The 26,275-nt window shown below is 42.2% G+C and overlaps 1 protein-coding gene across 1 annotated transcript in view; it reads right to left on the minus strand.

Annotated features, from left to right (window-relative positions):
• The window catches only part of LOC133010336 (PALM2-AKAP2 fusion protein), a 66,126-nt gene that overhangs the window by 27,252 nt on the left and 12,599 nt on the right, over nucleotides 1-26,275 (minus strand). Inside the window, exons 3-8 of the mRNA XM_061077883.1 lie at nucleotides 24,167-24,288; nucleotides 10,704-10,818; nucleotides 10,112-10,133; nucleotides 8,944-9,063; nucleotides 6,605-7,429; nucleotides 410-489 (exon numbers count right to left, since the gene is read on the minus strand). Coding sequence (XP_060933866.1) covers nucleotides 410-489; nucleotides 6,605-7,429; nucleotides 8,944-9,063; nucleotides 10,112-10,133; nucleotides 10,704-10,818; nucleotides 24,167-24,288 — 1,284 coding nt within the window. The remainder of the gene's footprint in view (nucleotides 1-409; nucleotides 490-6,604; nucleotides 7,430-8,943; nucleotides 9,064-10,111; nucleotides 10,134-10,703; nucleotides 10,819-24,166; nucleotides 24,289-26,275) is intronic.

A 26,275-nucleotide genomic window follows, 5' to 3' on the forward strand; every position in this document is an offset into this window, starting at 1 on the left:
CTTCTCTGCCCACAATCCCTGACCCAGCTGAAGTAGTTCAATTTATCAGCCTGAATGTTCTGAACTTCTGAGCACAGAGATCACAGACACAAGGATTTATCCAGTAGAAGAACTCTACTCTCAGCACTGCTGTTATCTGGTTCTCCTCGTGACTTCACATTTTTTCCATTATTTTCAAGGATTGAAAGCCCAAAAATACAGATAATGGGTGTTGCTGTTTGAAGGCTTGTCACAGGGTGAACAGATAGTCTCTTATAACTGCATCATGAAAGGTTTCCAGGCCGACGGAGCCGTCCCTCACTCCTCTGATGTCCGGTCTCGGTACATTATGTGATCATAACACTCTTTCATTGTCCATAAACGTCCGTACAGTCATACATTCAAAAACTCAGACACACTGTTTACTCACCATGGCAGTGTGAGGATGTTTGGTCGGAGCTTGATAGCCGTTCGTTGTTGTCAAGGCAACCTCGGGCGTTTTGATGTAGCCTGTGATAAAACAGAATTTTTTATTTATTTTTTTACCATTGTTTTCTTTGTTAATCAGCATCACCTCTCATAATAACTGGTGATCCAGCACAATATCTTGAACAGATTATTTCTTGGTCTTTGTCAAGTAAAGATCACGTTCGGACCTGCTTCTCCAAATATTGTGCTTTTTAAGAAATAGGAAAAAACATGAAAACACTCTGCACGTACGTCTTAGTCGTGGATTCTGAATCTGCTAATCTCATATTCTCTAAGCCAGGTAATATTATCAAACCTAAGAAGAGCCCAAGTCTTCACTTCACTGCAGCCTCTTCCTTGTATATTTAAAGTCTCGTCCTTTGCTGATTCACTGACCCAGTTCCACCTTGATGAGTCAAGTTCATCAGATTTTTATAACTTCTCATCCTCAACCTCCAGACTCCCACACTCACTGCAGCTGAAGACACGACGCTGCTGCCAAAGCAGAAAACACTGACATGAATCTGTCAGATCGGGTTTATACTGCAGCTACTACTGCTTTGACTAGCAAACAACCACTGATAGTATTACCTTAACTACGATACTGCTACTACTCGTGCCATAATGACATAATTATTATTATTACTATCATTACCATACCGCCCTCTATGCTGCTACTCTGTCAGTCACAGTATTTGGAGCACAAATAATAGAACTAAGTACTAGTGACAGTATTATAAATTATATTAGTAGTAGTATTAGTGGCTGGTATAGTAGCAGCAATATTAGTAGCATCAGCAATATATGTGATACTTGATCTCTTGTTGCACTGTAAATGTCCAAATGTAGGATAATTGTGCATCCAATCATAATTTAGCTGATTTACTGATTTACTTTACTTAATTTAATACCTCAAAAAGTTATCAATTTATACATCCATCCTTTGGCTTCACCACATTCACATATATGGACATTTAGACTCTTTAGACTGTGGGAGAAATCCAGAGTAAACTGTATTAACTATCACTGTGAATAAATCCAAAATATATCAAATTTGTATTAGTATTTATGTCCTATTGTTGTCACACGTCACATGAAACCTTATCAGGCCATAATGTCACATATAGTGAGATATGTTTATACTTGTTACGGCCTTGCTGTGTGCACATGCATGTGTGTTTATGGCTTCCATGCAGCCTTTTATTATCTGATGATAAACATAATTCAATTAGTGGTTGTTATCATGGGAAACACACCCATCCTGTGAGCTGGAAGTGACTGAGTGTGTGTGTTTATGTTCTCAGAAGTCATGACATCTCTCATATATTAATTTATCACCTTCTATTATGTCGTCTGGGGAAATGTGTGTCATGTTAGTGTGGCCGCCCTGCACAGATTAACAATAACACCCAGTGTGTCATCAAAGATAAACCTATCAAAAGAAAGATGATGTCGTACAACTGCTATGTACTGAGGTGCTAGTTTGCATGTACACATACAGTATGTGCCCTTTCTTGTGGTGTCAGTGAATAAATCCATGTGCATGCAGATTGTTTTTAAATCTGATGGAGGGTGATACATGGTTAATGGTTACAGTGCCTCAGTGTGGTAGGTGTGAAGTGTGAAGTTATCCCTGGTATCAGTAAAGTCAAGTTAGACGACAATGTTGAGCTGTAGCAGGATTTCTTGCAGTACCTACTATTCGCACCAAGGGGGCGCCTCAGGGCTCCTGCAAAACCAGAACAGTTGGGGTGTATAGATTCTGTTGATCTACTTTTTTTTTAATCTAAAATGTTTTCTCTTTCCTTCCCTACACAACATCCACATTCCCTTCTTCCCCTTTTCCTAAATACCTCATGAAATACTTATTTATTGCATTGTGTAAATTCATTAAATAACACAATCACGAGTCCCTCAGGAATGTTGCAGTAACATTCAACCTTTCCTTCCTCTGCACAGCTGTGTTTTATTTTCTTTTGAATTGAATTCAAATGGATTTCAACAATGGAAATTAAAGATGGTTACTCAGCATATTCCTTTGTGTCTTCTGGCCAAGTTTCTGGACTTCATTAATATTTCATGTAGCGGTTTATCAAGCTTGTATTTCATTATGTGCTTGTGAGTAAATATTATGACACCAATACTGTCCACATATTAAATTACTCACAACAAGGAAGGAGTTGCTGAATCAAAGCAGCTATTGTGCATCTCAGATGTTTTAACTCACAGTGACTGAGGTTTAGTTTTGCTCTAGTTTGTTTATGTGATTAAATGAAGTCTGATTTTATCAAGTGAAAACAGAACATAATGTGCTGGATGATAGAAAACGTTATGACTGTGCTTTGATGTGTGTTTGTGGTGCAACTTTGCAAAAAACACAGCGACCATCTTCTTCTTCACATTCAAAGTGACTTTAAGTTTTTTGCATTTCAAATTGATTAAGTGAAGATGTGGTGCATAGCTCTATAAAATAATCCCAACGTCCTTTTAACTTGTTTAGTTTATGAATGTAGAAGACACTACAGTCCAGTGTGTGTCTGTGTGTGTTTGTGTGTTAGTTGCAGTAGTATAACAGGTAGGGATGCAGTAAGGACAGCTTGTGATCTGTTTGTCAGCAGCCGATGAAGAAGTGAACGTTAGAGAGACAGATGGAAAGAACAACAAGCGAGAGACGGCAGGGGGGCACTGGAGAAACTCAGCTTTATTGACCAAAGAAGAAGATACAGACATCAGAGAGGAGGAGAGAGAGAGAGAGAGAAAGAGAGAGTGAGCGAGTGAGTTGTCATAACCATAGAAAGAAGAGGAGGAGGAGAGAGAGAAATGTGAACAATAGAAAATGGCTCCTTTTGTTTTTTTTCATTTTAACAGTCCATACAACCGTGAGGGCAGGCAGACATAGAGGGTCAGAGGAGCACTGCAGGCGTGGCAGTGAGGCTGGTAAACTCAGCAAGCCTGTTGTTCACCGACAGCTCCTTGCATTAAACAACACACACACACACACACACACACACACACACACACACACACACACACACACACACACACACACAGGCAAACTAGGTGGGTAAACCTTCCTCCTTCTCTTGAGATTGTGGCTGCATTTTTTCTTACAGTAAGTGCTTCTTCGTTCATTGCACATCACGTGTGTGTGTGCTATTCACACCTCGGGGGAAACTAACACTACACTTCCCAGAACACACTTCTCTGCATAGTAAAACGGTCATGCATTTAAAATTTGTTCCAGTGAATCGGGTTCACTGAACAGGACAATATCAGTGATTGTCCCCAAGTCTGTTTATTTTCAGATCTGTTACAGTTAAATTGAACCAAGAGAACACAGGGCTATTTCAAAAAGGGGCAGAGTGACTTTGCATTTTCCACAACTGGAATTGTTATTTAATTAATTCCAGTATTTTGATGTTTTTTTAACGTACCTGAACATGTGTCTTTGATTGACAAAAATATACCGGTCCCAGAAAAATTACACGTCAAGTGGAATTTAACATGTGACCCAATTGAATGGACAAAAATGGCTGCTGCAGGATACGCCATATATAGGAAAACATCCACACACGTGTAAAAAGAACCTTGTCGTGGGCTCCCGTACAAATCCCTCTGTATGGTTAATTAGGAAAAATGTCTCTGAACAAAGTTTCTAGCTCCTCGGATGCATGGTCAGCAGAGAGGGGGCGGGGTTAATCGTGAGACTACACACAGCAAAGCGGTGAAGTTAAGAGAATGAAAATGTATGAATCTATCATACACTCGTCATATATGGCGTAGCAGGACATCGGAACAACGTCCGATACCCAAAATAATCAGAACTATCTCTAGATCTCTCTATATATGTGGAAAATAAAATCATTGCTAAATAGAATATATAGTATTTACATTCTTTATCTACACAGGAAGTGACAGACCCCCGGTACGGCAGCAGGGGCCAGTCAAACTAAAGCTTGCATGTTCTGCAGTGTCAGCAAAGATTGGAGGTGAGATTGTATGAGCTGTGCACGGAGCCGTGTGTGGAAAGAACCTTTCAATGCTGGAAACACTATTTAACGTCAGGGATTATTGTTTTCTACCCTTCATTCTTTTTACGACTATTCCACAGTGGAGCTGTGGCACTCAAGGATGTGTTTTAGTCGATGGTTCAGGTCCAGTAAAAACAAAAGGAAAGAAAAGGCACTGCACTCTGAAAATAAAGGTTTTTGTGGCTGTTCAGGTCAGTCACTGCCCATTACATCAGGTTTGTGAAGCTTTATTCATGTCATGATGTGATTAATCACATTCACACCCAAGAAAAAATGGACATCACGACCACTGGATACAAACCTGAGCCACAAAACATCCCTTAAATCCCACTATTGTATCTAAAGAGCCTCACGGACCTGTTTTGTAAACGTGCGAGTGTCGTCTTCTATCGCTCGACTGAGCCATGTCACTTTATTGATCTTTTCTATAACCACCGGTGGCTCGCTGTAGCGTTAAATGTAACGTACAGGACACAGGAAATTAAGCAAAACTCCTAAACATCCATTATCACTCCACAGAATGAGCCTGATTACTGCTTTTGAGAGCTTTTCAATCTGAAAGCCAGCCTAGAAAATGACCTACAGTGTAATACCGTGTATATACGATGTTATAATGACACCCAGACCTCATTATTTGTAGGACCCTTGTAAACCAGGGTCTGGCAGGCGACTGTAGTGCGAGCTGGCAGTGTTGTTTTACTCTCTTTGAATTCTAAAGAGCATAATGGATCGGGGGTGGCCCTCTGAGTTTAATGGATAAAAAGGTGAACATGAATTTGCACATAATCTTCGTCGAAAAAGCTCGTAGTTGTACTTCAGGAGTGCTTGTTTATATTCATTATTCACGTCTTTGTGCCCGAGCTGTTAGTGGTGGTAACCCATGTTTTTTCCATAGCTGGAAATGTGTGTGTGTGTGTGTGTGTGTGTATGTGTGTGTGTGTATGCTCCCTTCACTGCCAGAGTGAACTCATTAAGCTGCCGTGAAGCTTCCTGTGCTCTCGAGCCTTTGGACACACTAGGAAAAAAAAATTTGGCGGCGTCGAACATACAGGCGGCCAACCTGTGCTCCACGGCTTCTCATTGGCTGCTGAGTTAGGAAGTACGAGAATAGGAGGAAGTGACCTCAGCAGTGGAATAGCTGGAGTTAGCGCAGGAGTTCCGAGTGAGAGAAAGAGGGAGAGAGAGAGAGAGATGAGGGAAAGGGGGTGAGAGTCGTGTTACAAACTACAGTGTCAAAAACCTCCTTTCCCCACGGAAACGGGCGTTTCAACAATTCAATGGCCATTTAAGTTTCCAAAAAATTTAAATAATAACAGCAAACTGAAATAAAAGTTGAATCTATCTCTAACTTTTGTTGTGACTGTCAATGTGGAAGAATGAAGAGGCACATAAAGAAACCAAGGCAACGAGTACCCTCCTCTCTGCCCTGGTCAGACAGAGTGTACGAGGAAGGGGTGTGTGGGTCTTTCATAGGTGTGGTGTGTGTTTTTGGGGGGGAGAGAAAAAAGGAAGTTGGAGGTGTCTGAGTAGAGAAATTAAAAAAATAACTGAGACTGTGTCTTATTGAATGTTTTATAAACCAGCTTATTCAAAGCAGGGGTCTGGTTGATTTCCCTTGGAGCCGAGCGCACGGTGGTTAGACAGCATGGCAACGTGTCCATAAAGCCCCCCTGCCCCCCCGAGAGGAGGTCTAGAGAACCTGGGTCTTAGCTGTGTGTGAAGAAACATTATTTTGACTCCATCTGTCTGTTGGATTTCACCGTACATAAAGCAGCATGGCGACAGCTCAGTTCCTGCATCGTGATGTGGATTTTGAATTTGTGGAACATACTGTGTGTCGTCGCTGGAGTTTCTAACCAAAGAGCAGAGATGAAGAGGTGATCATGTGACTGAGTAAAAAGTCAAAGGTCAGACAAGAGCGTGCATGTGTGTGCATGTGCGTGCCAGCCGATCAGAGTCCAGAGGAGGAGGAGGAGGAGGAGGAGGAAGGCAGGGCGTCTTGTTAGTAACCATCCAGAGACAGAGGAGAAGAGAGGGGTGTTGTGGGTAATAATAAAAGGGTGGAAGAGGGAGAAGATTCAGTCACATGAGGACGCAGCACTCGCAGCGTTTCCTCTTGTCTGTACCTGTGGCGGGGGTGAGGCCGGGCGGGGGGGCCGTGTTGGCGTCGATCGCGGGTGGCGAGGAGGCGCTGTCGGGGTCACGGGTGTCGGATGACAGTTCCGTGCTGACGGCCTCGGACGTGGCCGGCCGGCCGGACACCAGGTCGGCCGCCGTGCCGTCGATGATGGACATGTCGGTGACCGTCTTCTCCCTCAGAGACTTCTCGTCGTCCTCGTCGATCAGGACCACCTCGGCCTTCACCGCGCCGTCGAAGCCCAGCAGCCGCCTGCTCTCGCTCGTGTCCTCCACGTCCTGGTAGCCGAGGAACACCATGGTGATCGGGTGCTCGGCGGTGGCCTGAGGCTGGCAGGAGAGCTCGCCGCCCGGGGGGGCCGAGGAGGCCGGCTGGGTGGTGACGGGAGCGGAGGGGGGGATCATGCCCAGCCGGGTCTCCCTTTGGAGGATGACCTGGGCTGGTGGGCTAGAAGGAACGGATGGAGGGGCACAGGAGGGCGGAGACAGATCATCCATATCCGCCGGGGAAACGTAGGCCTGTGGGACGGCCGGGGTCACCCTCACCTGACCTCTCTCGCCATCTCCTCCTCGAGCAGCAGGCCGGGCGGCTCGCTGGATCAGCTGGTCCACCTGCAAGGAGCTCCAACCATTCTCCACACTGGTGGTGGACACGCCCCCAGAGGAAGTGACCTCGTAGACCACTTTCCTGCCGTCGTCGAAGACTTTGACGCCACGTGACGCCGCGTCCATGGGGTTCACGCGGTTGGCCGACAGGATGCGCTGCTCGCCGGTGTGGGGGTCGTTCTGCACGTTGATCTCCATGGCGAACATTGCTGTTAGGAAGGGAAGGGGGGGTGAGAGGGAGGAGAGACGGGGGGGGGGGGGGTTGAGGGGAGAAGGATTGGAAGGAAGGGTGAAGGGATGGGAAAGGAGGTTCAGTGGAGGGGGTGGGGGGTGTTGGGAGGAAAAGGTGGAGGAGGTGAAGCGTGAGGACGTTGATAAACTGCCATTTATGAGTTTCTTATTCAAAATGATGTAAAGTCAAGTTAGCAGTGTTACTTTTAGAAAAACAGATGCATGTGAGTGGATTAGAAAACAAACTCCACCTATATCTAAACTTACTAAAGTACTGAGGTTACTTCAGGTCTCCCATCTTGTGTTTTTACAGTGTGTCACTTAATGTGCTCTACATAAAAACACTTGATATTACTAAATGTTATTTAGATAACGTGTTGTTTCCCCAAGTTTGTTTAATACATTTCTGTTGACCTCAAACTCTTTGTTCTCACACTTGTCTCTGATGTGAAATCTGTCTGACTCATGTTGGCTCCAAAAAAAAGCTGAGCTTTTATTTTGTAGGGCTATCCCCCCCCCCAGTGCAAGGTCAGCAGCGTCAAATACAAAGAAAGATACTGAACTGAAACACGAGCCATGTTGTCTGTCAACAAATACTAATATAAAGTATTACAGACACTAAGAATAAAAACAATAATAATACAAATATCTAGAGTAAAACAATCACTAATATTTAACCCACTTATACCAAAATAAGGTTGTTTAAAAATACGGCACAGTATTAGTTTACAAAAGTTATATTAGTTAATCAACTAATGTTGATCATTTTAAGGATACTAATAAAGTTACATTACACTTTAAGATAAGTGATACATATGAATTAACTTGATATGAAAACTGATACTCATCAGGTTAATGTATCAATATATATTGAACCTGATACATAAAATACTTTACTTTAAATAACTACTAATTACAATGCTGATACTTATATCAGTAAACCATACTACTTCTACTATTCCTACTACTACTACTACTAGTACCACTACTACTATTACTACTTCTACTAATACTACTACTACTACTATTACTACTTCTACTTTTACTACTACTACTAGTAGTACCACTACTACTATTACTACTACTACTATAACTACTACTACTACTACTAGTAATAATAATAATAATATTTACAATAATAATAATTCATTTTAGAACCACAGTATAAATTGTAGGCTGGTCTAATCTGGTTCTGTGCCTGGTGTCCATGTGCTCACAGTGCATGTGGACACACACTGGATAGGTATGTGTCATGTTGAGTGTGTGAGTGTGTTGCCTGGGAGGTGGAAGATGTGTAACTTTTGAAGTTAACATGATATTTGACCAGAAGTGTGTGTCTTCACCTGTCCACTCTCCATTTGTGTGTGTGAGATTTAATCCAACTTGGCTGCGTCCCAAAACCTTCCTCTCCTCCCTCCCTCTCTCTCTCTCTGTCCCTCTCTCTCTTTCCTCCCCTCCCTCACCCATCCTGTCCTCCCTCCCTCTGTCTTACCAGGTCTTGGTATGGCGTGCTCTCCAGGGGCAGGTGGGCCGCTCCGGGGCTGCGTGGCCAGGCCGGGGGGGCTGGGGTCCGTGCAGTCCGACAGGGGGGCCGGCATGCAGCAGGTGGCATCTAGTGAGCAGGAGCACAGGGGGGGAAATGACACATGTTCAGGGAGGCAGAGAGGGACACACACACACACAAACAAACACACACACTCACACACACACACACACACACACACACACACACACACACACACACACACATGCACCAAGCTAAGTAGTGTGTAACCACACCCTGATACACACACACACGCCACAGCCCCCAAACAGAGAGACAAACCACACCCCTAATTGACCTTGCCCGCCCCTAGCCCCCCCACACACCCTTTAACTCTCCACTGTTTCTGTATCCACGGCAACTCTAGCACCCCAGAGGTCCAATGCTTATGCAGCAGAAGTATGTGTGTTTGCCATTGTCTATCTATTACACCTCTGTGTGTGTGTGTGTGTGTGTGTGTGTGTGTGTGTTTGTGTGTGTGTGTGTGTGTGTGTGTGTGTGTGTTTGTGTGTGTGTGTGTGTGTGTGTGTGTGTGTGTGTGTGTGTGTGTGTGTGTGTGTGTGTGTGTGTGTGTGATGTCTAGAACAAAGCTTCGGGGGCTTACAGGGCTTGTTGGTGAATAGGTGGGGGATAAAGCCAGCGGCTGCAGGCTGCAGAGTCATGGCCTTGTGTGAGTGTGAGCCTCAATAGTCTCGCTGACCCGGTGTGTGTGTGTGTGCGCGTGTGTGTGCATCTGTGTGTTTGTGTGCAGCTGTATTGTGTATGTGTATGGCTGAGTGTGTGTTGCAGGGGTTTAAGAGCGTGCGCTGGCCTGCGTCTCTCCTGTCTCAGCGAGACTATTATCCACACACACACACACTCACACACAGACACACACACACACACACACACACACACACACACACACACACACACACACACACACACACACACACACATAGACAAACACAAACACACACACACACAGAGGGACCCCATTGCTATGACAACAGGGGTAACTCAGGGGTATACACCATCCCAGTGAGTCGTCCGTTTTTAATGCATTTTGTGTGTGCGTGTGTGTTTGTGTGTGTGTGTGTGTGTGTGTGTGTGTGTGTGTGTGTGTCATTGCTCATACCTCCATCCTGGGCCATCAGACTCTGAAACCAAACAAAAGCAAATCTGTATGAGCCAAAGATCTTAATTTTTTTAATTATTCTGAAATAATTGTTAAAAAAACATATACTCATTTCTTATTAATTATACTTGTTAATAAAACAATTTTCAATTTTGAGTTTGGAGAATTTGATCACCAAAAAACATTTCTATTTTCATCTCATACTCATTGGTGCTTCTCCCCTCAACATGAAACGTCTGCAGCTAAATGACCAGTTTTAATCAATGATTTACAACGCAATTAAAACTTAACAACTCTGCTTTGTAAACACAAATCTGTCTTTTCTCCCTTAATTGATCCTGTTTCATGCACACTTGTGTTTTCAGTTAGCAGCAAAGAATCTATTCAAGGCGCCACGGCAGCTTTTATTTGCTCTAGCTAATAAAAAAAAACGTTATTAAAGTGTAATTAAACAAGCAGCTCAGAAATATACAGCAGGGGAGAGATCGCTGCTACACAAGAGGAATATCAGAGGATTTTAGTATAAGCAAACTTGTTTCAGAGTCTGTAGTTAGTCGCTTTCTGAGGTTCTGAGTAGTTCATGTCCTTTTACCTTCTGCAGGTCTTCTATCGAGCGCTCTGTCTCTTTCAGACGTTCTCGTAGAAGTTGCTCTTTGGCCGAGATCTGTGACTCTTCACTCTCGAGTGTGCCGATGTCAGACTCCAGACTGTAAACACGAGAGAGGGAGAGAAAAACTTCTGTTAGGACGACGGAGACATTGTGGAATCAAGAGGGACAAAAAAATCCTCTGTGCTCTTTGAAAATGAAACCAAAAAGTAAACATTAGGGAATCAATCGATTACAGGATCATCAGTGTTCTGTTGGTGCTGGTTTGGATCTAGATTAAGATTAAGATGTTATATTTGCACGAGTGAAAATAAACTCTGATTTAAACTGACGTGCAACATATGTCCTCTTTGCATGTTCCAGCTTTAAGAGGTTGCCTTCAGATTCAGAAGTATTTACACTGCACTGTACTGTACATCATCTGGTTCACATTCACCTCAGGCCACCTGAGTTCAGTCTGCTCTCAGCCTCTCTCGGGTGCACTTACACCAACATTTTTTCGAGTGTATAATTCTGACCTGATACAATCCAGATGTTTAAAACATGAAATGACAGAAATGGTGTACGGACATCTGGCTGAGAGCTTGGCCTGATGTTGGACATGTTGGAGTCTAGTAGTTTAATCGTGACGACCTTTGTTCAATGCAAATTAGAAATACTTTTACCGGTTAGGAAAAAATGAGGCAAAGTAATGGCAGTGAAACTCTGTAGTTCTGCATAATATGTTATTATAATTAACTGACTTGCTCTGTGATATTATTCCGACATGGAGACCTGATCCACACAATTCATCCTGCACTGCACAAATCCAACTTGCAGATAGTGTGAGTGTCATTTTGTAGTTTTGATGTGTTTCATTCATCACCTAAAAACCTGAACCAAGTTGAAGAATGAGAACCACGTCACGTCATTCTACATCTGCCCTGCTTAGAGCAACTTAAACACGACCAATCAAACAAAGTGTGTCATCTTTTCTGCAGCGGATCCTGAGATTAACACCTAAAATAGTCCCATGTACACAAAAACACACACACACAGACACGCACAGACAGATCAAGATCACACACATTCATTAGGACACAAGGACATTTAATGGATGGAAGTAGCAACAATACTAGGAAGCAGTCAGGGAGGAGGACCTTGGTTGCTTCCTCGCTGACTGCCAGTGCTCACAACACTTCAGAATATGTACACCCCTCTGGGACACAAGGAATTTGTGCGTCAGTGTGTGTGTGTGTATGTGTGTGTGTGTGTGTGTGGCCATGTGAGTGTGAGAGGGATATTATAGTTCATAACAATGCCATTAACAGCAGTCTACTTCCCACAGTGGTCCAGAATCAATAGGGTTCCCTCATCACATCAGCATTAAGCACCATGAGCGTGAACTAGCACACATTGCCCTGTCTGTGGTTGTGCTTGCTATTCAGAGGACGTTTATCTGGATGCACAGGTTTTATGTAGGAATTGGTCCAATTCATATGGCAGCTGTGATGATTTTTCCAAAGCACCAACTGCAATCTCTGAGGATATTATTGGATTTATTGGTGCTAAGAAAAGAAACCTGAAAACCTGGTGCTTTGGCGAGTTAAATCCACATGGGTCACACTTGTCACGTCACCATCTGCCATTGTTGTTCATCTCCTGCAGTGTGATGCTGGGATGTTGGACAGTTTCCTCATAGTATGGCACGACACTGCCATGTATATAACCCAAATAAGGTCATATTTGGAATAAGCAATAATTAAGACGTTGGGTATTTTGACCTTAGTCACAATAAGTAGACATGTATACGTCTAAATCTCTTTGTAATATCGACATGTACAAACATCATAATCAGGCTGTGCTCTGTAACATGTAAACAGGAATATGAATGGAATATTCCATAAGCGACTCATGCAAACATCATAATCACAATACTATCTTTTTACTGTCCATGTAAACACAGTTAGTATGTATGTCCTTAGGTATCTTAGCCAAATGCTATATTGTATACATGCACATGTCAGGAGCTGCTGTCGGCGTCGTCTGCATTAACAAGTAAAGCTTTTATTTGCTGCATCTGTCACTTTTGTTTGTCTCTGCTGAATGTTACTGTGCAGTTTACATGAGACAGTTGAATAAAGACCACAAGAGCAGTTTCTTATTATAATATTGACTTCATGTGATTCTGCCTTCAAACTATTGTCCTGACCAAAATGATCCCCACAGTCCAGGGTCATTCAGTTTACTTTTTACACATTTAAACGACAACAATTTAAAGGTCTACATTCTAAAACTACAATTAACTGTATTTGCTATTAATATAATAAATAAAGCAACATGCAGGATGACTATTGTCGAACCAAAGTTCATTCAGAAGACAGACGGTAGCTTATCAAGCTCATGTTTATAATTATTTTGTTCTTATCAATAATATACTACAGATTAAAATGATAAAACTTCTGCTGTTACTTTTTCATTTTGCGGTCTAGGATGAGGTCTGTGTATTTATATACAGTGGTTATTAATAAATACAGTAAAGCTGCACTGTACATCCTATATTTATCTCTAACCTTGTTGGTATGAGAAACAATTTCACAACCTTGGATTGAGTTGCAAAGAGCTGCAGCACAATGTGCATTCGCTTTATCTAAGTGGACCTCTTGAAATGTATTAATAGATGGATGGTGTAAAAATACCTTTAGTGAAAGTATGATGTGACAGGTAACATAGAAAAAAGCAAAAGGACTTGGAATACATTTAAGAATAAGAGACTATGATCACATTGATATTATAATGAATGTGATGCTTTCAGGGAATATTCAGAAATATCAGAAGTGAGAGAAAGGTCGAGTCCCAGGCCTGGACCTCACATTTTTCTTTTTTAATTATAAGGCATTACACACATTCCAGGCCACATGTTACATGCACAGGATGTGTGGAAGTACTTGGAAATAAGGCGATTAAATCCTTTAATATCCTTCCAATGTATTGTAGACTTCATAATGCTGATAACTTCTGAAATCATGAGGTGATTTACTTTGTGATCATTTTACTTTCAAAGTTATTTCCCAGTAAACAAACAAATTCGCCACTCTTTCATTTTATCTTTATCTGCAGGCTGCTGTTTGTACAATGCACGGGCTAACAGGCTAAATTATGAACTGAGTCTATTCCCCATCTTTAGTGGATTTATTTTTCAAGTCATGTTTAACTTTGGTGAGTTTACAAACCCACATTGGACCAATGATGAGTTGTTTTGTTAGTGTTTGCGCTTCAGTAGCTTTTCAGCAGTGTTGCATCATTCACTTCCACAACTCCTCTGTCGTAGTATAAACTGCTTGATTAAAAACAGAACGGTTCGCAGTTAAGAGGCAGCGTAGTCATTGATACAAAACACATTTTGAACGAATGATACTTATTGACTCAGTAATCAGTTTGTTTACCAGGAGCAGACATGTGTGCTGTTTAAAAAAAGTTGGAAAAAGTTTGAAATAGTACATGAGACCTTTGAGAATGTATTTGTCCCTGTTGAAGAATCCTCAGTGTTCCTTCTTCACCTTCACCTCTGTCTCTTTTCTAACCACGTCTCTCCACCGTTCCCTCCCATGTGGCTACTCTTCCCTGCTCTGCCCTATCTCATTTCCTTTTTTCTCTTCTGGCGGGAAATGGATTTTACTTCTGCTTCCTTTGAGCCGCATGAGGTCTTGCCAAAATGGACAAGAGGCAAGATTTGTGATGGCAGGAGGATGTATTTCATCCTGCCTCATTATTACTTAAGATGGCACGTTATAAATGTAGCTGTTATTTTATTGTTGTTTAAAAATCACTGACCAGGTAAAACTTCTGGTTGTAAGATATGGAACAGAGAACGAGGGATGTAAGGAACCAAAGTATGAGGCAAATATCCAAAGCAAAAGGATAATGTTCTTATTATAGGATAAAATGCAATCCTGAAGAAAGTACGTCATTATCTTATATTGTTTATAACTAGATGTTTCTGTGTTCTATTGCTTTATTTAGATCATCGTCTCTTGCAATAACTGTATTTTTTAGTTTTTATGTCTGTGAAGCACTTTGTAAACTTGTTTTTTGAAAAGTGCTCTATAAATAAAGGTTTATTACCTATTAATCCAACATCTCACAACAAATCCACGGTATCACAAGTTTCCTACAGGATTCTTACTTTCACTCAGTGTCTGTTTGTGATGGGATCACTCAGATGTTGATTTCAGATCTAAATGGGACCTTAGTCTGGATTTGATTAAGTGTGTATTTGATTGCATCAGCTCACTCGTGGTGTTGACAAAAGATGAACCCACTGGGCCATGCTTGTGTCTGGCACCCTCTAGTGATTAGAACAGGAGCACAGACAGAGAAGAAGCAACATGAAGGAGCTGCAAAGAAGTATAATGAACAGGGCCGGGTCTAGGCAGGGGCAAGAGGGGGCCTGGCCCCCTCAAATAAATGTTGTGCCCCCTCAAACTAAATCCCAATTTATAATAATAATAATATAATAAAGCACAATGCCCCCTCAAGATTTGTGGCTGCCCCCTCATACATGCCTGTCTAGACCCGGCCCTGATAATGAATACACCTTAAATCTCCTCTGTGGCTGTTTTTCCGTTTTGCAAAATAACACACATGCATGTGTGTGTATTGCGTGTGGGACTATTGGCCATGACCTCACAGCATTCCCGCTTCCTCAGAGGAAGTCTGGGAGTGTTTCAATCTCTGTGGCAATCCTGAAAGACACCCAGTGATGTCACCATCCCGCCTTGTCAGCCAACCACAGGACAGTTGCCGTGGATACGCCCGGGTGGGCAGCAACTGCTTTCCACATCACACAGGAGGAGGAAGAGCAGGCATCTGGTTTTGTGTGTGTGTGTGTGTGTGTGTGTGTGTGTGTGTGTGTGTGTGTGTGTGTGTGTTTGAGATACAGGGACAGACTGAGGGGATAAAAATATGAAGATGGTCTGAATTGTATAGACAAGTGTGTATTTATACAGTTTTACTCGTGTGTGATTCTAGTGATTTTGCTTTCTAGGAACAGTTTTTCTTGTACCAGACCAAGAGCCTCTCTGAAGATGAAATAATATACAGTCCAGACTGTAAATATTTGGACAGCTACACATGTTTCTGTCCTCAGGCTCCGAGCTGCAGCACATTTAGATTAAAATAAATAATGGATTCTAGACTAGTGCCAGGTTCCAGCTTTGATTAAAGTCCGTTCACGTCAGAAACTGCAGGTTTGAAAGAGATGCCCAAATTGAGTTGTACAGACAATCTGACACTTGAATGATTCCTGGGCAGTTTGTGTGTATTTTCAATGTCAATCTTACACAGATCAGTGTTGAGCGTGAGCTCACAAGGTGCTGGAGAATATGTTGTTCGTACCACAGCCACTAGATGGCACTGTGATTTGTCTGGTACCCCCTAGTTTGAGAGGCTCACCTGAGAAGGTAACAAGAGACAAAGCAGGAAGTGGAGTCTTTTGGTTCACTTTGTTGGTAATTATGCTTTTAATAGTATTTCTGTACAAAACCCTCTCCCATTGTTAACGCTTTAAAGGGAAATAGAAGTCAAATGTTATTTTTTGCCATCAATGGTATCTTAATTTACAGATTTGTTCATTCAGTCTAATGTTTTTAGTTGACACTTGGCGCTGAGAGGAGGGTTCAACAGGCTTATATTAGAAGACTTTATAGTCAGAGGATAAAAATGATAGAAGCCAGAATATAAACTCTCCAGTGTCCCCAAGAAATTATGAGACTTTTGTGTTCGAGGAAACGGCCGTGACGGTGAACTGTACCTTTTCTATTCCTCCGTTTACACAACCGGTTTCTCCCTGAAGATAATTGTTTTGACATCATGATAGAAACAAAATGTACGATGTTTCTGGTTTAATGGAAACGTGAACCCAGCTCCTACATTTCTTGTAAAGTGAGACTCCGGATCGGAGCCAAAACGAAACAGGAGGCTGTGTTTGATCTGATAGTTTAAAGATCCAACGTGACTTATGTTGTGTTTTGCTCTTAAATCCTGACATGGTGTGTTTCTCTGAACATGGATACTGGGAGTAATTTTACATGTCTACAGTTTATTTTCACTGCACTTGTAATTGGCTCAAGTCGAAATAGTTTCTGATGATGAGGTGTCGACTCCACAAACTACATTCACAACAAAAACTTCCATACTGATGATATTCTTAGATTTAATGGAATTATTGTGCATCATGCGAACAAATCTGCCACTGGGATAAGACAAGAAACTAAAATTTTAGGTGATGAAAGACCTTAATGGGCCTTAAATCCAAAGAAAAGTGCCAAAATTAAGCAAGATGTGCTTATTATATACTATGAAAACTTTATTTTGTCACCTTCATTAACGGTACACACAGGGGTTAAGGAAAACCCAATTCTTTTGCAGGGTTAGCACTGAGCTGAACTACAGCAAAGTGAACCGAGCTGCACTTCTCTGCACAGATAAAATCTCTGTGCTCTCACACTGCCACTGCAAAACCGAAAAGACAAATATTCTTAGAACATTATGTAACACGATACACAGCACTTCAATGAGCTGCTGGTTGCAATAAGTATAGTTTGCTTCTGGATCCCAGGCATCCTGCAGACTGCATTTGTCTCTGCAACATACAGTTTATAACTAAGAGGTTTTCTGGTCTGGTCACTGACCGACAGTTAGACAAGATTAGAGGAAATTGTTGCTGATTCCCTGTGGAGAAATAAGGTCACTGCAGTGGCAGGACTCGAGGGGAATAAAGAATAATATTCTTAGCTCACATATAAACAGAAAAAAATAAAGAGGATCCCTTTGTGATCATTTAACTGTGAAGAGCAGGGAACCGGCCAAGACTTCAGGACTTTACTCTGCTGGGCCAAGAGCCACAACCACCCACAACCATAAACCAGAGAAGAAGAGATTTGATGTGTCATAATTAAATCGTTATACCATCAGACTGAGCAAGGCTAACTGTTTAACCTCTGTTTCCAGGTCGTTATGCTAAGCTAAAAATAATCAAAACTCTTTTTTGCAAATTATAACATCAGAAAATATAAGACATAGTATATCAATAACTTAAGTTGATGGATGTAGATCTGCTTAAAGTACCTATTTATTTAAAGTGAGGTAACTACACATGATATAATGTGTAATTCATGCAGTATGCTGGATATTAAAGGGGAATCCCGTTATTTTTCAACATGGGCCCTATGTTTCTAAACTTGGTTATTAAAATTAATTGTATTTACAAAAACTTTTAACCAAGAATAACAATTTGAAGTTTTCCCTGCTGAAGAAAAGCACTTTTATGGGACTTTCGCAGTTGCCCCATAAGATTTTATTCTTAGTATACTTGCATATTTGATACTGTCCTGCTGCACTGGTCTAGTTTTTATTACTGCTGCAAAATACAACCTTAAAATACAAAGATGCATGTTTCCAATGAACCTTATTCCTAAATGAACAAAGCAAAATTATCCACATAACAGTCTCGAATGAGTTGAGAAATCTTTAGCTGTGTCTGTCCAAAAGAAAAACACTAGCCACACTGCTCCCCTGCAACGATGGCGACATGGACATGGAGCTGTCTGTGCAAACAAGCAACAATCCCAAAGTAGCCGAGTGCGGGAACGGGTCGGGTCAGTGCCACATCATGCTGCCGTTTCCCTCTCTCTGTTTACTTGACCTGTCCATGTAATGATAGGGATATCTGTAAAACTGCCACTGCTGCTGCTGCTGCTGCTGCTGCTGCCACTCTCTCTCTCTCTCATTCCTTCTGTCTGTTTGTTCTTCACACTCAGTTTCTCATCTCCTCCTTCTCATCTCCTCCTGGGCACGACCGCAGATATTTCTCCATCTCTCTATTGCTCTGCTCAAGTCGTGTTACAACAGAGAGAAGAACCGCCTCTATCCCCTCTGTCTTTCTTTCTGTTTCTCTGTCTGTGCTCTCTGGGCTCAATGACCTGAGGTTTGTGTGTGTGTGTGTGTGTGTGTGTGTGTGTGTGTGTGTGTGTGTGTGTGAGAAGTTGCCTGCACAAAGATCGCACTGTTGCTCTGTTTGCCCTTCACTTTATGTGATTTACAGTTTCAGGTCAACTGTAGGCCGGACTTACACATACACACAAAGACACTGCTGTTGTCGCCTCTTTTGTATAACGTGTTTTCCAGTAAGTTTGCATGATTGTGCGACCGGTATGAAGACGCTTTTGTCATTTTTACCTCCACCAAGGAGGTTATGTTTTCACCCCTGTCCCGTTTGTTGGTCTGTCAGTAGGATTACACAAAAACTACTTAACGGATTTCCACAAAACTTGATGAGGATCAGGGAAGATCTCAATACATTTTCCAGATCAGGGGGCAGATCCAGAAGGTTTTTTCTCTTTCTTTAACATTGTGAGTTTTTTTAAAATAATTTTTACCAATTTCTCAGGGAATAACTTATGGATCTTGATGTGTTGTGAAAAAACAACTGGACAGATTACCAGAATACTTGGTGGAAGGATGGGACATGGGCCAAGAAAGAACCCTGTGATGGGAATTTTGTATTTAGACATGTTCAAATGTAACAGATTACATTTATATAGAAAGAAGTTTACTGAAAGATGTATTTCTGTGTTTAAGACTCATAGTCAGAGTTTAGCTCAAGTTAACACTATGCATAATGCTCTTGAAGGGCCTTATAGACGTGGCCTTCTCAGTCTAGTGTGAACAAAAGGTTTCTCAACAGGGGCCAATTAAGTCTTCTGCAGCAGGGAGCTTTAAAGGCTAATAGGTGTGACCTGCAGAGACAGGAGATCTCTGAGAAACTCAAAGGGTCTGGAACAAGATGCGTTTAGCATCTTGTTCAAACTTCAAAGAGACCGCCAGAGACCAATGTCTGGTCTTCCTGTAACGACATGGAGAGAAGCTGATTGGACAAATGTATTTTACTGTGGAGAGGAGGGATCTGATTGTATAAATGGAGTGTACTTTTGAGAGCTCATTGCCATTGCCCTCACATCTGTCACCGTGATGTTTGAGCTCTGTGCCATTGAGGTCAAGTCTGTTGTCGTGACTTGACCTTTGTAAACCGTCCGCAGACGGTTTGAATTAAACATCCAGAATTGATAATTGCTTGTTGTGTCATGATATGTAATAATTTCCCATTACAACCCATAAAATGTTGGTGTACCTCCGGACAAAGGGTCAGATCGATTTAGATATAGAACTGTCATGCAGGGGCGTTGTTTTGTTGCCAAAGCCATAAGTCCTGATTGAATTCAAGGTGACTGTTGGGCCCTGGTGGAGGTTTGTGCTCTACTGAGTGTCATTCGAGTTTTCTTTGTACATTTAAAGCTCAGTTGGACTTGATTTGTTGTCCGTCGACAGTTGCAGCTGCTCGCTCTCTTTCCTTCTCTGTCCTCCAGTGCACAAGACGATACAATCATCTATAACAGAGCTGCAGCTTTGTCTTTGTCACTCTCTCTTATTAAACTGTCCACATGTGCAGGTGTTGTTGGACTAACCGCTATAAAATGGGAAGGACAAGACGTCCGGGCTTCTGTGCTTTTGGACAGTGAAGTCTATTTCAGAAATGTTTATAGGGGCAGTTTATGTGGAAATCCAGGTTTAAACATGATTGAGGGTTTGCACACGCTTCCAGTCAAACACACACACACACACACACACACACACACACACACACACACACACACACACACAAATAATCTAGTGAGTCCACAATCGTCCCAGCTATTCACCACTGTCCCTATCAGCAGTGGAAAGACTGTGGTTGCCCCGGGATACGGGATATTCTGGGATGGTGTAAATATAGATGCCACACCCTCAGCCTGCAATGCACTGGCACACACATACACACACACAAATAAAAGTTTTTCTTACCGAAGGTCAGTGTTTTGAGGTAATTTAGTTAAATCATTGTGTTTCAGATTTCAAAGTTTGAGATGTGTGTAACTGAAGCGTTTGTTAAGATACCACACACACATACGCTCTTGACTTCGTTTCCCAGCCAGAGAAGACCGTTTTCAGGGAAAGCCTCTAGAATTTAAACCCTGACAGCTGAGCTCCTCTTAAAGCAATTTCCAGCCAACATCTGAGACCCTGGTCCACAAAAGTAATTGCTTGGAAAACATTGCTGCTGCTTTTGTAGGCTGTGAACTCTTGAGAAAAGCGGCCGACTATCTGATCCCTGCAAAACGTTGAGACTGCGGAGACAGACACACATGAAGTGAACCGCAGAGTGAGTGATTGTGGTTGGTTTTCAAGATGGTGACTCATATGTAACCATTTTAATGAATAGTAAATATTGGCCTCAGTTGAGAAAAGGGTATCATTACTTGGGATTGTGCCCATAACACAACAAGGGATAGCTGAATCAGCAAGGAGGCATCAACTTCCAGAGAGTAAGACGTAAGAACGAGACATAGACTGTATCTAAGTATTGAAGAACTACCTACAATGACAGAAACCATCTTAGAATTTTCTTTTATCTTTCATGTACATTTGATGCTGGGTTTACAAGTAATACTGCAGCTAGCCACCAGGGGGCAAACAAGAAGATTTGGCTTCACTTTTGTCCATCATGTCGTCCATCTTTATTTACAGTTCATGGTGCAAACTGGTCCTGTATAAAATACAGATGGTCTGTTGTTAAGGGACAAAGCAGGACATTGACTTCCATCTCAGACTCTTTCAGTTTGCCTGCTTCTGACACACTGACCGACTGAGGCAGGATTTGGCTTCAGTTTACAGTGTGGAAAAAAAAAAGTGCAACCAGACCTCAAACAGAGTCGGCACAGTAAAGAATTATCCTTGTGGTTTGCCTTTGTAAGCAATTAAAGCCGCAAACGACACAATCTCCCCACGGAAAACAGACGTTGGGACAACAAGTCCATTCAGCGGCTGAAAGAAGCGACTCACACGAGAGCAGCTCCACAATCACAACTGTACTCGGGTCAACAATGCTCCCTCTGTGGCCGCTCACTGCCGTTCTGTTTATACCAGCGCGACAGTGTGAACCCCGGCCTTCACGTCGGCACATGATGTTGATGTTACTCCAGAGCCGGTGATACGTTACAGTCGCTGCCGGGCTCACACAGTGTCTTTCATGCACGGATTTGATAAATGAGGAGGAGGTGTGTGTGTGTGACTCACTGATGCCGAATTGACCCCAGAGCCTCTTCACGAGTCAAATTTTCTGAGCCGGCTCTGATTGCCATCGCTCAAGTACGTGAAATGTGAAAGGATAAATTCTGCATCTCATGTTGGATGATACTCCCACTGATGGAAACAAACAAGAGGCGTTTTTAGTCTGTCACTTTATTCACTCCACTAGAGAGATTTCTAAAAAGATTAAATGTAAAATATAGATTTTTCCCCCTGATGCAGTAAGTTAATTTGGAGCTGACTTTCCATCTATTCTCTTCTGTGCTTCTAGTTTCTAATCCTTTAGGCTGTGCTCTGAAAATCCAATTTTTCCCACTGTACTTTGAATTCCCCGCACATTTTAAAACCTTTTTAAGGAAATCGAAATGCAGATGCATACATTTTTAAATGTTGTTGATGTAGGAAATGAGAGATTAGCCGACAGTTCACCGCAGTGCAGACAGGATGCAATATACATAAACATACAGTGATCACACACACCCACACAACAAAGGCCCTTTCACTTTATCGCTGTAATTAATTGCTTTCGCCCTCAGGAGAAATTAAATGACCCTTCTCCTCGGACCAATCCAGAAAATCTTTCCTTATAGCAAACAATGCGTTTTGCACCCAGAGTGGAAATGTGAAGTTTCTCCATTAATCACATGGGATAAGTAAAGGCTGATGCTGGCAGATGTTAAGATCACCACTAGTTTTTTAGTGCTTATTAAATGCAACGATTTTTACTGCCCACTTTTGTTTATTCATAAAAGAGCAAGTTCATGTTCCACACAGATGTAAATAGATGAGTAGCCAAGTGCAAATGGTTAAAATAGCAAAAGGATATGAGTCATCAGGCCTGAGCCTTTATTCATTCAATGATCACATCATGTGCCAACTTCATCCGGGCAGAAGTGACTACCTCGCAGCAATGCATGATGGGAGTCAGGAAGCTCCTCCCAGGGACACAAACGCAGGAAGTGCACACGGAATCACATCACTCTCTTTTTCAACTTTCTCTTCATCTCCCTCTCTTCCTCACAGCCAGTCACACCCTGCTTTCACTCGCTCGTCTTCTCTCTTTTAACTTTCGGCTATTTTAATTTCCCCTCTTCTCTTCCTCTAGCTCTTTGTCTCTATTGTCTTTCTAGTCTTTCTTCTCCCTCTGATCTTTACTTCACTTCTCCCCTGTCAGCACTTGTCATATCTGTTTTTAGAGACTTTACACACACGTTACACACAGTAGCTCTCGGTGTTTGTTTTCAAACTAGAGCACATGAGAAATGTAGATTTTGGTCTGAGGTTACAGAACTGCTAGATTCCAGACCTCTCTCAGGTTACTGTGTGTGTTTTTGTGTGTGTGTGTGTGTGTGTGTGTGTGTGTGTGTGTGTGTTTGTGTGTGTGTGTGTTGAGCTGGACTCTGGTGTGATGCTTAAGTGGCTTCTAGTGACCTAGTTTTTTTAAAGAATTTGCAATTTAGACCATCTGGACAGGATGTAACGAAACAAACTTAGATGCAGTTTCAGTCGACATCATTTACTGGGACCTTTGCCCATGAAAATTAATCCTCTAATTTGTCCAAGTGACTGCAGACTTGAGATATCTTGTTCAAGAGGCCCAAATCATGTTCTTTGAGTTCACCTTAACCTTGATCTTTGACCAACTAAATCACTTGATCCGCGAGTCTAAGGGAGGCGCTCTTAAGATAACGTGTTAACGAGGAGAATACGGGTTTTGTTGAAGACACTGTGACCTCTGACCTTTGACCTCCAATTTCTAATCAGATCATCCTTGAGTCCAAGTGAATGTTTGTGCCAGATATGATGAAATCCTCTGTGATTTATCACATTGGCAAGAACGCGATGTCACTTCAACCTTCAACCACCAGAATCCAATCAGCTCGTCCATGAGTCCAGCCCAACGTTGGTGCCAAATTCCATTAAAGCAAATTATCGTCCTCGGAAGGATTGGACAGATGTGCGTGCTTATGGACAAACCAAAAACATAATGCCTCCGGTCACTGGCTATCACCCAGCTGATGAGGAGGAAAAGCCAAGGAAGAGAAAATATGATTGGTATTTTAGGAAATATCTCCATTCAGTCACAACTTTGCTGGAAATAAAAGCAGATGTGTGCGTAGAGAAAAACAGATGTGATTGCTATTGTTTCTCGGCTGCTCACATCTGTTCACTATCAGACTCATCGTACTGGCACTGGAAATGTATTACATCCTACAACCGACTGCAACACACTGGTCCAAAAAAGAGGAAAAAAGGAAAGACCCATGGAAAGCCATGTGCTGTACCTGTGTATCAGGCCTTCCAGCCTCTTCGCTTTTTCTTCATCCTGCTCCAGCTGTGTTCGCCGTACGTTCTCTTCCTCCAGACCCGTTCCCTGGAGGAGCCATCGCTCTCGCATGGCTTTGGACTGAGGAGGAAAAACAGAGAGACGCAAAAGATTTAAGATTACACAGGAATATATACATATATAACGGCTTTCATATCGAGAGTTGGATCAGGAGATTGTGCAACGTCACTTCTCAAGCTGCAGCTCATTGTGCTTCATGAGTAAGAAAGAAAACATCCTCTTCATCATGTGTCAGCAGCAGCAGCAGCAGCAGCAGCAGCAGCAACACAACTCCCTTCAAATCTCTCCTCTGTCCGAACCAGCTTGTGTCACAGTATTTTTAGACATTGTTAACAGCCAGTGGAGCTTTAATATGGAGACTAATATCGAAGAGATGTGTGAGGTGACTGCTGAACACAAATAAACAAACACATAGTACTCTTCTGCACAGTGTGTATGTTAGCAAGATGCACAATCTAGATTGGGCCTCACATGAGATCTCGGAACTTTTGATTCGCATCATGGTACCTTACATACATGCAGACAACCAGGGTGAGGAGTGCAAATCATCTCATCATACTGGGGTTGTTGGACATTAATGGGCTTAACTGTTTAAAAGATAAACACCAGAGACGTGTGTTTATGCCGTTAATGTCTCGTCTGTGTCTGGAGCTCTGTTTGTTAACACAACAGAGTCGAGCAAAGACACTCGGCTTCACCTTTTGGCTGTTTACTGTCAAACTGTTGCCTGGCTGTAGTTCAGGGAGCTGACAATTAACACACACACACACACACACACACACACGGAGCCCTGCAGAAATTATTCTTAAGCATTTACCGTCTACTGTCAGAATGTGGCAGCCGGATTATTTGTTTGTTTGTGCGGCTGCTGTCTGTGCACCGCACCCACCAAGCCAAGCTAACCTCAAATAGACCAGACAGAATTAACACATTCCTAAAATCTAATGTTACCACGACATTCAAGTTTTAACGTCACAAACAGAAATAGGTCACCAAAATGAAGGTTTTTGTGTAATAAATTATTCACTTATTGGATTTTAATTGGTCGAATATGGTGAAACTGGGTTTTATGCATAAAGAAAATGAAATCAACCAAACAATTGTTGAATACTTGACATCTTTGTTTACTTCTGTCATTTGCAGCTGTTTATTCATTCCCTGAATGAGCGATAACACATTTACAGCTTGAATCTAACAGTGGGAGAAGCATTGCATAAACACGGTGGGTGATAGTGTGTGAGAGACGCATTGCTCAAGACTTGTCATGTATTGAGTTTAAGGTTAAAGGTGAAGCTGAGTTCAGGTTATAAATTAGTGAGTGAATGCAGGGAATGACGATCACTCACAAAAACAGCTTAAACAAATGTGTGTGACACTCATCCATCTCTCTTAATCTACTCAATCCCTCTCTCTTCTCTTCCTCAACACAATTCCTGCCTTGACCCTAAATGTCACAGAGACATGTGTGCTGAACAGTTTGTTCTCGCTGGGTTTACACAAACATGCGTGTTTAACTGCTCGCGTGCACAAGTGAATGTGTGAGTTTCTGGCCGTCAGGTAGTCGATTCCATCTGAACGTCCAGATCTCCGTGCTTCCTGGCTGTGCAGACCTGTTAGAGCAGAGTTCCCCTCGGCTGAGCAGGACAGGTCTGGCCCTTTTCTTCTTTCCATTAAAAAAAAAACCCTAACTGCTGTTCAAACCCATAAACACATCCCCTAATGATCGCTGCCAACCAGAGCTGGAATAAGCCAAGAGCTGGTTTCAAGTAAACACAGGTTTGACGTTTCCAATGGTAAGTGCTGCGTAAACGGGGACAGAACAAATTCAATGTCTTTTAAAGCATCTGTAATTTATGTAGAGTTCTGGAACCTTTCAACGGATGAGAAATTGGACCATTGACCTCCCGCTCAAATCCCAGAAAACCACATGACCAGCGCTGTCAAGTGGAGACACACCAGATAGAGGCAACCTATACATTTTCAGCACTGATGCACCATGTCTCTTGAAATACATTCTACAAATGCTTCTCTCTTTGACGGAGAATTT

This window comes from Limanda limanda, chromosome 1 (assembly GCF_963576545.1).
Source record: "Limanda limanda chromosome 1, fLimLim1.1, whole genome shotgun sequence".
In the NCBI taxonomy this organism is placed as follows: Eukaryota; Metazoa; Chordata; class Actinopteri; order Pleuronectiformes; family Pleuronectidae; genus Limanda; species Limanda limanda.